The 17041-nt window shown below is 40.4% G+C and overlaps 1 protein-coding gene across 1 annotated transcript in view; it reads right to left on the bottom strand.

Moving 5' to 3' along the window:
* The window catches only part of HFM1 (helicase for meiosis 1), a 123417-nt gene that overhangs the window by 44319 nt on the left and 62057 nt on the right, over positions 1-17041 (bottom strand). Inside the window, exons 18-25 of the mRNA XM_073358226.1 lie at positions 14810-14857; positions 12376-12456; positions 11723-11814; positions 11228-11334; positions 11091-11138; positions 10786-10883; positions 10574-10705; positions 614-699 (exon numbers count right to left, since the gene is read on the bottom strand). Of these exons, the coding sequence (XP_073214327.1) occupies positions 614-699; positions 10574-10705; positions 10786-10883; positions 11091-11138; positions 11228-11334; positions 11723-11814; positions 12376-12456; positions 14810-14857 (692 nt within the window). The remainder of the gene's footprint in view (positions 1-613; positions 700-10573; positions 10706-10785; positions 10884-11090; positions 11139-11227; positions 11335-11722; positions 11815-12375; positions 12457-14809; positions 14858-17041) is intronic.

Here is a 17041-nt window from a genome sequence, read left to right as displayed (position 1 = left end):
AGGGAGAGAAGGCATATTAAGATCTAACAAATTCCCAAATGCAAAACAAGAGTATTAATGAAGTCCACACCATTTGGAGATATCAAAGAGCTCCTTACACCTGTGGGGAGAGGATGCTATCACACTTAAGAAGCAAAAATGCCAAAGAAATTGTGCATCAGGAGCCCAGCAAAATTTAATCCCACATCTTTCCACATCTGCAGTGAGATCCTGGCCTCACTGAGGTTCAATGGGAGTTTTGCCATTGACTTCAGTGGGGCCAGGATTTCATTCTATAACTTTCCACTACTAAAAGGATAATGATGAAATTCCTGAATTTGAGCTATTATTCTTTTAGTTAGTGGAAAGGTCTAGGGTGAATCTCTCTTCCCCCATATAGTAATACAAAAATGTCAGTAAAATTAACATGTAACTTATAATTGAAGCAAAACGTCAACTTAATAACCAACTTCAGGAAAAAAATCAACGACCTCTGTCAGATAATTGCATATTTCTTTAATCTAGTGTGATACTGAACAAGAATAAACCACTTAAAACATTGGAGTCTATAACTCATTAAGTATTAAACATTAGCATTTTCCTTATATAAATATGCATGTAAAATTTTAAATACCAATTCAAGTTCCCTTGTATTTGCATCTTCAATTTTTTTAAACGATGTCAGACCTGCATTTACCATTGCATTTGACAGTGTTACACCTGTAAAAATTGAAAAATGTTGTAATATTTTTATATGGAATTCCTAATCCCAAATTATTACTTTCAACAACTGCATTACAGCAAATATAAAGCATAAGTAATTTTAACAAGAGATCTTTTATCTAACATTTTTTCAATAGGTTGTCAATATTTTCTTTTCAACAATAGTTAATTTTATTTCTCTTCAGGTGGTCAGAAAATTTAATACTGTGTAGTTCAATTTATACAACAGTATAAACAAAACATAAAAGCAATAAAATGAAGTATAAAACATTTGAGAATGACAATGTCTTTTACTAAGTTATAGAATCAAAGAAAGGCAGATCAAGGGCCAATTCCTGCAGGCTTTACTCAGGAAAAACTCCAACAGTCAGCAAATAACTAATGTGGGCACACAAATGAACAAACAGCACGGCACTGAAATAAAATAAGCTTCCATGCAAGAGACTCCTGTTGACTACCCAGGGGATCCTTTAAGCATATGCTAGAAATCCCTGTGAAGTATATTTTTTTTGGAGGAAGATATAACTAAAATCCACTCTAGGGAGAGCCACTTGTCTCCAAAATCTTCTGGGAGAATATACAGTCCCTGAACAGATTTAGCAAAACACCTGATTAGAATCAGGAAAAGAACAGGCAGTCTCTGTGATCTATTGGACTAAAGGATAAGCTAGCAGGGAATTCTGAAAAAAAAACATGCTTCTGCAAGTATTCCCAATTCCTCAGTCTCCCCTTGTGGTGTTTGGGAGTCAGCACGTAGATTCCAAATCAGGAAATTCCTCCTTAGAACTATGGAATGAATACAAATAACTTGAGACAGAAAAGTCTACTTGAAAGAAATGGAGGTTACTTACTGTAACTGGAAGTTCTTTGAGATGTGTGGTCCTATCTCTATTCAACACGTGATTACGCATGCTGCACACCATATGCCCAAGTGCGAGATTTTGACAAGCAGTGTCCGTTGGCCCACACATGTGCAGTAGGTCTCCTCGTTCTCCCAAGCAAGGGCATAAGAGGCAGTGCAGGTCGTTGCCCCTTCAGTTCCTCTCCTTACTGCGAATCTAATCAGATCCGAAGCAGAGGGGACGGAGGACGGGTAGTGCACTACAGATAGGGAACACACATGTCAAAGAATTTCCAGTTACAGTACGTAACCTCCATTTCTTCTTCAAGTCCTGGTCCCTATGTGTGTTCCACATGTGGCTGTTGGGCAAGCTGAGCTCAGACTGGAGGTGGGTGTGAGGAAGCAGGCAGCAAGGACGCTTGCGGTACTGCAGATCCCATTGCTGAATCCGCAGCAGAAGCCTGGATTAGTGCATGTCTAGCAAATGTGTTGTAAGGGACCAGGGCATAGGCAGTCTGATCTAGCGGTCACAGCTGGGCTGGGGTCCACACATCAGGGTGGGTAACCAGTGAACAGGGGTCGGAGGAAATCACTGGAGCTGGATTCAATACAAAGAGTCAGGATCAAAGTCAGACCAGGATCGGAGACCACAGGTAGTACAAGGCTGGAATCGGAGACTGGATATCAGAGGTGCTACCAGGCTAGAGTCAGGAGGCAAAAGCAAGGGTCAGGCTGGGACTGGAGACCAGAATGAGGAGACGAGGTGAGGTCTGGAGTTGCAGCAGGCCCAAAGTCTGTGTGGCTGTCCAGAAAATTTTCTGGGACAACCACCAGGGTTAAATAGGGTGGTTGAACAATCAGAGGGCCACAAGGTACTGCCACTCGGGGTCTCCCGGGCAGTACTTCCTGCAGCACCTATTCTTCATGGTGCTTCCTGACTAGGGCCTCCTGGTAGCACTGTGAGACTGTCAGCCATCTTACATTTTTAAGACCTGGGTTCTAGTCCCTGTATCCTTATATCATCCCCTTCTCCAGAGGCATCCTTCCTCCAGATGGGCACTGGGCCTGGTTTATCTGAGGGGTCTTGATGAAACCTTTTTAGCAGGTCAGGGGCATGGACATGGGCAGCAGGTTCCTCAGAGTATTTTAACCCTAACCTTCTCAATTGATTAGGTAGTACAGTCTCTCCCCCTCTGCAGTTTAGAGTCAGGATAGCATGGACTAAATACTCTTGGACCTGGACTGGTGGGGGCAGCTGTTGGGACCAATCAAGAAAGGGGTCCATCTTGTAATGCTTCCGGAGGGATACACAGAAAACTTAATAACTTTCAAGAGATTGAGGGAGCTGCCATTTGAACGACAGGGTTGATTTGCTTACAAATCCAGAAGGGTCTGAGGAACTGGTGGTCTAGCGTATGGGATGGCTTATTCATTCAGAGGTGTTTTGCTGCAAGCCAGACCTTTTGACCCATCATGAGAGCTGGGTCTTCCTGGTGTCAACAACTGCATACTTGTAGTTCCTTTTCACATCTTCAAGGTGGTCCTTAAGTTTCTCCTGTATATGGTGAATTTGTTGGTTTCAGTCACCGGCTGCTGGGTTCGGGGAGGCTGCTGGCACAGCTAGGTGAAAGCAAGGCTGGAACCCATAATTTGCAAAGAAGGCACTCTGCCTCGTGGAGGCATAATCAGCATTGTTGTATGAGAACTCGGCATAAAAAAGGAGGGAGAACTAGTTATCTTGATGGTAATTAACCAAGCACTGTAGGTATTGCTCTAATACTTAGTTCACCCTCTCTCTCTGCCCATCTGTCTAGTGGTGGTACATGGAGGAAATAAAAGTGTGAACATCCATTAGACAGAGGGCTTCATGCCAAAAGCATAAGACCAACTGAGGGCCTTGGTCCAAAGTGCTACAGTCTAAAAGCCCATGAAGATGGATCACATGAACTGCTAGGAATCGAGCCATTGTTTCAGCAGAGGTTAGGTCGATACAGTGGATGAAATGCACCATTTTGATCAATTGGTCTACAACAGTTAAGGCGACTGTGTGGCCAGAGGAAGGGAGTTGCACTATGGAGTCCAGGGTGATGGAGGCCCAGGGTCTAGGGGAAGTCTCTGGAGTACTAGGGCATCAAGGGGAACCATGGTATGAGCACACTGGTCACAAGAGTCAACGTGATCCTGGACTTCAGCTTACCTACGGGGCCACCAGGAGAAATGGGAAGGTGTGTGGACCCAATGGAGGTTCATGGCAAAGATGGGTGTTAGTAGCCGTTCTAGCCAGGGGCGCCTCGGTGGAATGTATATGTGCCCATCGATGTAGGTGATCCTATCCGGTGTAGAGAACTGCATTTTTGTTCTGGGTCTCATTTGCTCAGGCTGTTCCACCACCTCCTGAGCTAACAAATTGCCCTGTGAAGTGAATCGGATTAGATGAAGCAAGTTCTGGTGTATTGTGGCACTAAGGAAGTTGTGAGGTTTTAGGAGAGAGGATGGTTCTTGATTAGGCTCCGCATTCTCTTAGCAATAGTCTCCCTTTCAGGATATGCCATCGGCTTTCCCATTCCTGGTTGATAGGTGATGACAAAAATCAAACTGGAGAAAGAATAATGCCTACCTGAGCTGTCTTTGGTTTAAAGCTCGAGCCGCATTCAGATATTCAAGATCAAAAAAGACTTGCATTGGGTGCTGGGCTTCCTTGAGGTTATGGCACCACTCTTCAAAGGCTGATTTAATGCATTTCCTTATCTAATGTATCATAATTCCATCTGGCAGGGGTGAGTAGTAGGACCAGGGGTGTAACATTTGCTGTGGACCATGTCTCTGAGACAGTATGGCTCCAATGACTACACTGGAGACACTGGCTTCCACTCTGAATGCCTGGGTGAGGGCCAAGTGTGCTAGAATGGGAGTGGTGGTGAAAGCAGCTTTGAGCTCTTCAGAAGCATGGTCAGCTTTGCGTGTCCAAACAAATGTGATGGCCTTGCAGAGGAGGTTGCTCATGGGGGCTATGTGCCCTGAGAAGCCCGGAATTAAATTCTGGTAAAAATTCAAGAAGCCCAGAAAAAGCTGTAACTCATGGGGGGACCAGAGCGTTGCCCCCCTGCGGATGACCTCTAACTTCTGTTGATCCATCTGGAGAAAGGATGTATCCAAAGAATTTTGTGGAGGACAGATCAAAGGTACCTTTTTCCAATTTCATGAACAGCCTATACTTTCATAGCTTTTCCAGCATGGAATCAAATGGTAACAATGCTGATCAGGGTTATCTGAAAACATAAGTATGTCATCAAGAAAGATGACTACATACTGCTACAGGATGTCTCTAAATACATTGTTCACAGAGTGCTGAAAGATCTCTGGAGCACTGGTCAGACTGAATGGCATTACTAAATATTCAAAGTGCCCACAGAGGATGTGTACTAGATTGTAAACACCCCGGAGGCCCAGTTTGGTGAAAATTCTGGTAGAGTGCACATGTTCTAGTAACTCGAAGATGAAGGGTGGGGGATACCAGTTATGGAATGTCACCTGGCTTAGTGCCCAATAGTCTACATAAATTCGGCTTCCTTTTCTGGGATGAAATAGTACCTCTCAGCCCTCCTAGGTGTGGGGCTACAGGATGCTGGGCTGTGCCAGATTGATATTGCCAGTTCCAATATGGTCTCGTTAACTGGGAGGGCCATCTTACTTTGGCCCTGAGGCTGCAGAATGTCCAGCAGTCAGTGGTATGGGTCTTGGACTTCCTCCAGGGGTATCTAGAGATTGCTAACCACTCTTTGCAGCAACTCCTGGTATTGTCTATGGTTATTCGGTGGGGATGGAGGAGAGACTACCTCATCTGGATAGGAGGAGGAAATCCTGTTGAACTGCTGGTACCTGTGATTCTGGCTCAATATCCTCCTCATACACTCACAGATCCAGTTGTTGGTGAAAGAAGAGCAGAAAGACTCCTGAGTGGATCCCAGGCATCTGTTACGGGGATCCCACGGCTCCCAATAAGGCCAGAACGGAGGAGCCACTTGTTCGTGGGGGACCCTATGGCACGGTCTCTGGGGAAGTCATCTCTATAAGGGTAGTGGCCGTAAGTCCTGAATTGCCTGTCTGCGCTCGACTCTCTCCAGGAAGGATGTAAGAGGGGCCAGCATGAATCTGAAGATTGGCCTTGTTGAAATGGCAGACACATCAGTACCAGGGCAATCCTGCCTGATGGCTATAAGTGAGAGGATTAAGGGGAAATCAAAGTAGTATCATCTGTCCCTTAGGAAGGCTGGGCCAGAGAAGAGGGGGGACTGCAAGTAGAAAAGATATCCACTGGTGCCATGTAGGTCTCTGTGTGTCCCGGTGTGCAACAGTTCCCAGTGGTTGGCACCAACAATACCAGCGTGTCCCTGGGTGTAGTACATACTTTGGGTGGACAGGTAGGAACCAAGAAGTCCAGACCCACACTTGTAGATGGAACTGGCAGATAAAAGTCCTTATGCTTTGGTGACAGAATCACTGATGGAAATGTCAGATCCTTCTTCCTACACACTTTACCCTGCAATCTAGGAGGTTTTAGAGGAGCCAGTTTCTTGGGGAAGGCACCTGACCTCAGTGGACTCAGGGAAGGATCATGTCTCTTATGGACAGTCCTCGACGAGGATCTGCCCTTGTGCCCATAACAGTGCCCTTTACACATATGGGAAGACCTGAAGGGTCTTTGTGCCCATAACAGTGCCCTTTGCACACAAGACCTGAAGGGTCTTTGGGCTTAGAAGCCAAAAGCTCCGCTCCTACGTATGTCTCCCTGGCCCAGACTGGAAAGGGGCCTCATGGCCTTCTCCATCAAGTGTTTCCTAAGGCAAAGCTCATAGGCTCTACAAGGCATTGGTGGAAACAAGTGACAAATACTTCACTTTGCAGAGATATGTGTCTCACTCAGACAGTAGAGATAGCATTGCTGTTTGTCAGTAACAGAGAAGGATCTAGGGCAGAAGACACAGTTTTTGAAGCCCAGGACTCCGGGCATAGTCCCAGACTGTGGGGAGGGAATCCCCAGTCAGGGGAAGAAAGATACACTAAAACTATAACTACTAAATCTAGGAAGAATAAATATTTACAATTTTATTTACAGGTTCTCTGAAAAGCTGAAGAAAGAGAGGGCTATGGATTCTGCCTCAAGCCATGCAGTGGTAACAAGGAACGGAGGGGCACTGACCCACACGCTTCTTATATCCTCATTTGGGAGAACAAGGAGACCTACTGCACGTGTGTGAGGCAACAGACACAGCTTGTTAAAACCTCTGGACTTGGGCACATGGTACTCAAGTGTACCCATGTGTGGAATTCACATAGGGACCAGCACTAGAAGAAAAAGTATCGGCAATCACCACAATTTGCTAGGAACAGTGAAAGAAGGCTAAGACTAAGCAACTTAGAAGCCCTCAAGCCTTTTTAGATAACTTCTGGGAGGAAAGGTTAGTCTCCTGGTAAGATTTAGCAGCCAAGGAGGACTCTTTGTTTGTGTCAAGAACTTCATAGGTAAGAGTAAAGGAAGGGGCTTGTTGAGATCCCTTCCCTCAATGAAGTATTGAAGCACCTCTTCCAGGTCTGACTTAGGGAGAGCCTCTAACAGACAGACTTCCTTCCCCTTTGTGATAACTTTGTTCAGGCTGTCTTTTGCAGCCCCAGAGACCACATCAATCACTTTATTAGTTTGCTGTTACTTCAGCAAATGTCTCTACCCTCTTGGGTGAGCTTTTATCCCCTTTAAGGAAGTGGACTAGCTGACAAATTTTGTTTGTCACAGCTCCTGAACTTGCTTTAGCCACTGCCTAGCTGAAGTAGTGGGAGGTTCTGTCAAAGAAGGAAGGAAAAAACGTTATTATAAGGATATGTTTTTTTCCCACTTTTTCTGTTTCATTCTCCGGCTGGGAGACAAATAGAACAAGATACAGACATAGAAATTGCCTTTTTGCATATTACCCTGAGTGAAGCAGCTAAAAAACTGAAGAAACAGAAGAGGTGAAAAAATCCTGGATGGTGATTGGTCATAATCCTGCCTGCCGGAAGAAGTGAGGAGAAATTTGGCATTGGATATAATAGCCTGAAGCAGCATTTCTGCTGAATATCAGGGAGAAATGTGGAGGGTACTAGAAAGTGCAAGAAGCATTAAGAACAGTCCTAAATTGAACAAGGCCAAATGTCAATTAAAAAAATAAATAGAAAATCACACACTTATGAGATAAATTGACCACAAAGCTTGAAGTTTCTAAGATTCATGCAACACTGACATACACAGACCCAAAATTTTAATAAAAATAAATATATCCAAGACCACAATGCATGTTCAATTGTGTCAGTAAATTCACACCCAACTATGTAGTTCAAATAACTCAACTAACTTCACAAAGATAAAAAATGGAGTTAGCTGCCAGAGTATGAAAGAATTCAAGAATTTGAAGAAAGTATTGATATCAACTCTAATTTGGCAATTGTTTGACCCACCGAAAGAGTATCTTCAAAAGGAACCTAGAAGCTCTACTGCTATAGAGGCATGAAAATGAATGGCTGTCAATAAAATATGCTGCAAGAGCTATGACAGCAGTAGAAAAACCTACAAGAGGAAACTGAAAGAGAGAAATATATGGGCCTTTTATATGGCTGTACAAAGTATCACAATTTTCTGTACAACTGTAGCTGAGGAGCAGAAATTGACCTTAACCCGCTGAATACAACACACAAGAATGTACTTGAAGAATATAGAAGTTACTTCTGTGTATATGTCTACACTGGAATAAAACACCTGCAGGTGGCCCATGGCAGCTGACTTGGGCTCATAGGGCTCAGGCTGCAGAACTATAAAACCGCAGTGTAGATGTTGGTGCTCGGGCTAGAGCCCAGCATCTGTGACCCGCTCCAGCCCAAGCCCCAACATCTACAGTTTTTAGCCATGCAGCCCGAGCCTGAGTCAGCTGCCACGGGCCAGCTGCAGGTGTTTTATACTTTCATGGTCTGTCTACACTGCAGTAAAAGTATAGTTTAATGCTATAGTTCTGGCCAGGACATCATCTAGTAATTGCAGACGTTCTGTCAAGAGCATATGTTCTCTTTGCTACCTCCCAAATAGATGATCTAGAATAAGCAGTTACCAGTTCATGTGAACTCGATAAAAGCACCACGTGCCCTTTTGCCACAAATACAAGATGAGCAGGAAAGAGAAACAGCTAAGGATGAAACAATACAAGCAGTAATACATGCTCTAAATACTGGATGGAGTCAAATGCTTCCACACATCATATTCGCCATATAAAAATGAACCTCTCAGTGATTTTGGGAGCACTCATGAAGTGTACAAAAACAGTAATTTCCATAGTCATAAGAAGGAAAATACTGGAAAGACTATGGACCTGATTCTCGTTTACATGAGGGCCACTTTACAAAGTACATTTACTCCCACTCCCAGTGCGTTGTAAAGGGATCTTATTGTAAATGAGAATTAAGTCCCACACCAAAACTCCTTGGAATGACTAAATTAAAAAAAAAGAGCAGAAGTAATATGCTGACCACATATAAACAGTGATGTGGACGAAATAATGAGCAAGTGGGGAACCTGCCTGAAATACAGAGATACACAAGGGGAAAGAAACATGATACCACATGAACAACCTGCAATACTCGAAGGCAAAGTCGGAATGGATTTGTTTGCCCTGGAAAGACATGACCACTTGATCATAATGGACTATTTTAACCACTTTCCAGATTGATACTTCAAGATACCACAGCTTCAACCGTGATCACCAAGTCTGTATTTACATGTCATGGAATTTCAAGGACTGCGATGATAGCAATGGACCACAGTTCACGAATACAGAATGCATCCATCTGGCTAAAACTTATGAAATTCAGTATGATATCTAGTTCCTGATACGCACAAGAAAACAGATTTGAAGAATGTGGACTCTGTAGAGTGAAGGGGAAAAGGCTATTTATTTAGCACTACTCAATTATAGAGCAACACAGTTGCAATGTGAAAAATCACAGGAAGCACAAAAAAGTGTAATGGATCGACTGTGTTTCAGACTATTTCGAAGAGAGTGAACAGACTGTTTAAGACATGGAAATGCCTAGAAACCCCTATTACTGCAGATACAGAAAAGTGCTGAAGATTAATTAGATTGGTTGAAATTGTAAAAATAACATTAAAAATGTTAAGTCACTGATAGAATTTGTTCAGTTAGAGAATATGGTGAATTTTTTTTAAAAGAGAAGGTGTATCCTAAAGAGCCAAACTGTAGCAAGAAGTTGCTCCACATTCTGTAGGACTCTATGCGGTACCACTCTTCCTGTCTCCCACACAGCGCCAAGAATCAGCTGCAGAGACTCAGGCAGCAAGGTTAGATTACAGCAGCGTCAGTCCTGTATTTATTTTGTAGGTAATCTCCTATTAGGTAAATAAATAAGTTGTCTTAAAGCCTCTCAGACATCATTAACATACTACATTTGTCACAATTATGTCATCCTTGAAAGTGCCCTGTGTGTGTGGATTTTCAGTGAAAAGACTGTACCATTGAGGAAAACAGTAATGTAATAGGACAGGGTTGTGTACATTATTAGCAAAGCAGTAGAAAAATCAGTATTTTGCAGGGTACATCACAAATTACAAAAATATTTAATTAAAAGTTCAAATATCAGTTGTTTCTGCCAAGAGACCGGATAGTTAAATTTTCTTTATAAACATGAATCTGATACTATAAAGTCTCTGGAAAAAGTTCCTTAAATGTTTTCTCTAGTGTATTTTTGTTCTTATTCCAAGATAAAAGTTTTCATTCTAGTTACTAATCCAGTTAAGAATTTACTAATTCTGAAAGAATTTATACTGGTCTGTCAAATAATCATCTTTGCAACAGTCTTTCTTACCATGATTCTGGCAAATGAAATGTTGGGAGACTTATTTAGTCCAGAAAACAGATCTTCTAAAAGTTTACAGTGAAGTTAATGATGAACTTTGACACACTATTATAATTACTGCTTCTTTCTGGTACCTACCAATTTTTTCAAGCTGTTTGGATACATGCAGAGAGTTTTCCCACAGTTTGCACCTGAAACATTTAGCTAAAATCAAAGAGTTTAATAATGCAGGAAAATTATTTTTACGTGATGCCAGAAAGTCAGACAACCCTAAGAAAGAAAAAAAAATATTTAATAATATAATACAGTTTATTATTAAATATATCAAAATGCACTGAATTTTAACATACATTTAGTAACTCTTAAGCCATGTCTGAAAATTTTGCCTATATCTTGTGTCAAAGTGAAGTCTTGAATAGGAATGCATCCTAATTGAGCCTGAATAAGACTGAAAAAGAAATATTTCTTAGTATATAAGCAAACAAAATATAATAAAACAAAAGTCAAAGACTCCATTGAAAAACAAAGGCAAGTTCAAGATAAAAGCAACATTGTTTGGCATCTAAAGGCATGAGCCTGCACACAATGAAGTCAATAGGAGTTTGGATCAGGGCTTTTATTTTCAAGCCAATGAGATGTGACACAAAATATTTACCAGTTTACTTTCATTTCTCTTGTTTTTATCTTCCCTTCCATTGGAAACCTGTATAATAAAACACACTGATTTTTTGCTATTCACTTTAACTAAAAAATACTTTCTTTCTGTACATTAATTCACTGACATTTTTGTACCTGATAGTTATCCTGTTCTTGTCTTTATTCAAAGTGTTCAATATTTTCTTCTCATTTGTTCTTAACTTGACATCTGAAAATTCAACGCAGCTGGATATCATTGTGATCTGTAACAATTTAATATTGTTTAACAGATCCTGTTTTCATCCAATTGTCATTAGTAGTAAAATATAATGGAAGTAATAGCACAAGATAATATAGTATGTTATATATAATCAGAATTGCTTCAGAATTCCTTCATTCAGAAGGGTAAGATGACTCAGTGCTACGTAATTGAGGAAAGTAAAAGATGGGAGAATTGGAAGATCTCAGAGAATAAAACCCTCGAAAAAATAATATTGCAATTCATTTTGACACATCTTATACATCTTGATCATCATAATTCTTTGGTGTAAGGAAAAACAATATAAACTGTCTTCAATACAACTTTCTGTTTTAAACTTACAGATGTACATATATATACACATATATATATTCTTAGAAAAATTAAATTACCAGTTCTGATAAAGTTTCTGTTCCATTAATTGTGGAAAACTGTTTCACTGTATCAAATGCAATATAGTACCAAGCCATTAGTTTTCCAGTCTCTGTAGATAAAGATTAAAAATATTTACTGCATTTTTTAAAGAGAAGTGTAGTATACTTGCTTCTTCTAAGCAACAGAACTGCATTTTTATTTTCCTTATACTATTATACATAGATCACTGCCACCAGGCCATCTTTTGATCCACAGCAGAATTTCCAGTGATTTAATACGAGGATTTGCACAGGGATCCAGATCTGTATATGGTCCTAAGAATACAACTTCTATCATTTGCTAAATTAAACTCAGTTCAGATAATAGAATACAGAGTATGTTCATTATGGCCCAAATTCTGCCCTCAGCTACATCTGTAGAACTCCACTGGAGGTAAGTGAGCTGTAGCTCACGAAAGCTTATGCTCAAATAAATTTGTTGGTCTCTAAGGTGCCACAAGTACTCCTTTTCTTTTCTCCTGAATGGTTCTCTGTTCACTGGCCAATCGCTGTGCCCTTTAGTATGTCCTATGATAAACTCATATCAAGAATAATTTTTAAACCTTATAAATATATTTTCAAAATATGTTTTCAATACTATAGTCTAAATTATATTATGAAGTAAATGTTACCTGTAGGTTTGAAATTAAATTCTTCATCCATCTTGATCAAATCAAGAGATGACAAATCGTTCAAATTCTTCAAACACAATTCTGTCCAGAGTTTGAAAAGAGAAATTTATCTTTAGAACATGCAGGAAAAAAATACGATATTTTTGTACATACTAAGGAAGAGATTATGGTCTAAGTTACATCAGTCTAAAACCGGAGTAATTCCACTTAACCCAATGGAAGACCTAAGCACGTGATCCTTCTCCCACTGAAGTCAGTGGCAAAAATTCTTACTAAATTCACTGGGGTAGACTCAAGCTCAACTATACATTCAACGAAAACAAACCAACCAACCTCATTTTAAAATTGTAGAAAGAGTGAAAGAAACTAGATGTGAGAAGTTTAAAATGTCAGCTTAAGCTCTGAAAAGATTGAGAGTTCACTAGTAATCACCCAACACAATACAATATTTTCACTAGTTTTTAACCACGTAGCAAGGCATGGCTATTCAAATGCACGTGTGATTGTTTAATCGTATATGTACATTATAGTAACTGTGCCTGCATTTATTTCAATGGTTACAAATTCAAATGAACCTATGTAGTCACTGGCAGTGGATATTGAATGATGATCAAAGTGTTTCCTTTGTTCTTATCTCTTTCAAAACCAAGAAAATTAAGTGCAAAAATGACATTAATACAATGTTGAGATTTTTCAATGCAAACATGGGAAGAAACTCAAAGTTGTAGTTTCCATAGCAACCACAAATCATCCACACTGCATACACACATACACACACACATATATATGAACATAATTATAATTAACAGAATATACATTACTACAAAATACTGCATATGTGCAAGAGGGCTGAGTTACAATATCCGTTAGAATAATAAAGTTGAATTTCCAGATCGGTGCAGTTAAAATCTTGGCAAGTAATGTTCTATTATCATACTTATTTTGTATTTCATACAATTCTTATGTTGTAGACAGTATGAAAGAAAGTATAGCATGTTTGTTTTTATCATTTAAAGATGGGAGGGGCTGACCCCTAAACTGTTGAGTTTCATCTGGGTAATTTGATGGTATTGTCATAAATTGAGAAGTAATTTTAATATTTAAAGAGCCCTAAAGTAAATACTTATTTTATGTTCAAGCCACGATAAAACCATCTTCTTAAAAATTCTTTAAGTAATAGTTAAAGACTATTCTATAAAACCTGAGAACTGAAGAATATAGTTGATCTTTTTGTATTTGCAAAGTCAGATGCTACATGTCCACTTTAACAACAATACAGCATACAAGGTCCCTTAATTGCTTGATTGAATTATCTTACTTCTTGGCATTGCTTTATCTACTTGCTATATGAATAAATGTATAAACAAGCTTAGAACCATTTTAGCATAGCAAAATAATTCTTAGAAGACCCAATAAATCAAATAGATTTGACATATGACTAAATAAGGTATGGAGCACTTTATGCATATAAATCTTGCAAGATGTGTAAGATTTCTTCTGGCATACCGAAACAGAATGAATAAATCAAGCAATAAATGCTAAATCTTTAGCAATAGAGTAGAATATGCATTAAAGGGCTTTGCTCCATGTGAAAAATCTCATAGTCCTCGGGAATGGAATCCTCAGTCTAAACCAGCCAGACCGTATACATAGCCAAATCACAGCCACCAATATAGGTAACGTGAAAGAATAGCATACAAGGCCCTCCTATAGCTCACTGGATACACTCCCACTGGCCATAAAATACCATGCCCTTGACCTATACAAAATTCTCCTCCCACCTTCCTCAGGGAGTCAGGAGGCCTGATGCAAAGTTTTCTATAATACAAGGCAGTATGAAGTTCCCCCACAGTCTCTACTAATGCTGCCCCATGTGCATCAAGCATGCAGTTTTTAAATTGCTTTTGGGCAAGCTGCAGGTATTTAAGTTACCCCAATTTGTGGAATGAGGAAATCTGATATTAAATTTCTGTAGAGAAAATTTTGAAAGAATGTAAAAAGAAATTAAATCAAATGATAAATCAATGGAAGAAAAGAAAGGAAAATGAAAAGCATTCAAAATGAAATGAATCTAACTGTATGCAAAGTCTGATTTATGAGCAGGATATACAAGAAGCTCTATACCTGTGTATGTGTTCAAGAACTTGGGAAGAGGAGTATTTATTGTTTCTCCATATTATGAAATTTTTGGGGGGTAAAATAATCATATTTGGAAAGCCCAGTATTTCTGATATGGAATAGCTTGCAAGTTAAATGAAAGTAATAGTGTTGCTTTAACACTTCACAAAAGGCTAGAGTCAGCCAACCTTAATCTCACTGAATAGTATCTTGCTCCATCGGTAGTTCCACGGAAATGAACAGAGCTACTCAGATATGGTGGAAGAATCTGGCCCAAAATGTCATGTTGTACTCAGAAAGGTGAAAAGGCACTGACCTTGTAATTTTGCTTCAATTCCAACTGTGTCTAATCCACACGAAAAACCTAGAGGAAAAGGCAAAATGGCCTTTTAAATGAATACAATCATGCATTTAATTTTCAACATTACTGTCTACCAAAACAATTTACTGACTGTAAAAAAATGTCAATTTAAGTACCTTTCATACTAATTGACATTTAAAATGGAGGCACAAGGTCGGTGAGGTAATATATTTTATTGGACCAACTTCTGTATATATATGAAATAGTATCCATTTTAAGTTTGCAGTGTTGTTGTAACTGTGTTAGTCCCAGATATGAGAGAGAAGGTGGATGAGATAATGTATTTTATTGGATCGACTTCCGCTGGTAGAGGGGACAAACTTTTGAGCTTCACAGAGATCTTCCTTACTCAGGTCTGGAAACGGTAACCAGAGTGTCACAGCTACATAGAAGGTTGGACAGATTGTTCAGACTAATGTTGTAGGAGACCACTTCAAATGAAGATGACACTGAACACCTCACCAGTTTTAGGACAAAGGAGGGTTAGTAGGTAGCAGAGTTCGTTAAAAATTGTGATGAACCATAAAACCAGTGCCTTTGTTAAGTCCATTGTTTTTAGTGTCCAGAAGAATTATGAATCAAAGTTTTCAGGCTCATCTTTTGAAGGTGTTTTACAGGTTTCCTTTGATGATGAGGCCTGAGGGGTCAGATATAGAGCTATCACTTAAGTGTTTGCTTACACGTGATAGGGTATTTTTTTGTCTTTTATCGTTTTTCTTTGGGAGTTCATTTGAGAGCATAGTGATTGGCTGGTTTCACTCACATAGTTGTTGTTGTGGCATTTGATACACTGGATCAGGTACACCACATAGTGTGATAGGCATGTGTAGGACAAATGGATCTTGAAAAGTGTATTGGGGGGATATTGATCATGATAGCTGTGGAGATGTATCTGCAGGTTTTACATCTATTGTTCTGGCAGGGTCTGGCACTGCTTTCAGGTGGCGTTTCCTGGAACTGTAGGGAGCTTGCTTCTGATGATGAGCTTGGTGAGGTTGGATGGAGTTTGAAGGCCAGAAGTGGGGGGTTGGGAAAAGATTTCTTTCAGGGTGTGGTCCTCAAAGTATGTAGTGTTCCATTTTTGAAGCTGATCGTGGTGTACCTGAATGGAACTGGTGGATAATCCTGGTTGTTTAAAGGTGTAACATGTAGTCCAGGATAAATGTTAGCAGAGCACATGCTGTGTCAACTTGGTGGGAGGTTCACCAGCACTGAAATTTAGTCGATTTGTGAATGTAAGTGTGTCTCGTTGTGTCACGCCTGCTTTTCAAAAGTATCTCATTGCATCCGAACAGGTTATTTCTGAATCCTGGAACCATGGAGGAGCCAAGCTTTGAAGGGGAGTGTCTGTGGATTGGGATGGAGGATACGTCCTGTGAAAGGAGCTGTGGTGTTGGACAGAGAGAGATTGGTTGGCAGTCTATCATGTGAAGGAGATAAATATTCCAAACCTGTCATGGCCATGTTGGAGCTATAAGAATGATGTGAGCTTGGTCTTCCTGTATTTTGTGAAGTACCTGGAATAGGAGAGTAAATGGACAGAAGGCACAGAAGAGTGGTGTACTCCATGCAATGAAGAATGCATCTCCCAGCGATCCGTGTCCCAGTCCTGCTCTGGGACAGAATTGAGGGAGTTTTTCTGTAGCAAAAAGATCTATGATAGGACATTCCCATCAATTGTAGATGGGCTGAAGGGCTCGCATATCCAGCTGCCACTCGTGATCCTGGGAGAATCTCCAGCTCAATGTGTCCGCGGTGATGTTCTGGTATCCAGGGAGGTATGCTGCTGAAATGGTGATGCTGTGCTGGATACACCAGTTCCACAATTTGAGTGCCTCTGAGCATAAAGAGTGAGAACATGCTCCACCCTGTCTGTTGAACATACAGGCGAGATTGTTCGTCATGACTCTGATCGTGTGATGTTCAAGGAGATGGAAGAAATGTCAGCAGGCATCGCGGACCACTCATAGTTCTAGGAGGTTGATGTGTAGAGTGGATTTGGTTAATGACCATCTGCCCAGCACCATGTGATTGTGTAGATGTGCTCCCCAACTGATTAGGGAGGCATCGGTTGTTCAGATCATGGTCGGTGGTCGTTGGAGGAAAGGAACTTCAACACAGACATTGTTGGGCTCCATCCACCAAAGTAGTGAGTCCGTGACTCTTATTTCGCACGGATAAGAGAGT

This window comes from Lepidochelys kempii, chromosome 8 (assembly GCF_965140265.1).
Source record: "Lepidochelys kempii isolate rLepKem1 chromosome 8, rLepKem1.hap2, whole genome shotgun sequence".
In the NCBI taxonomy this organism is placed as follows: domain Eukaryota; kingdom Metazoa; phylum Chordata; order Testudines; family Cheloniidae; genus Lepidochelys; species Lepidochelys kempii.
Note: the sequence above shows the minus strand (reverse complement) of the source record. Positions and strands in the feature narration are given on the sequence as shown.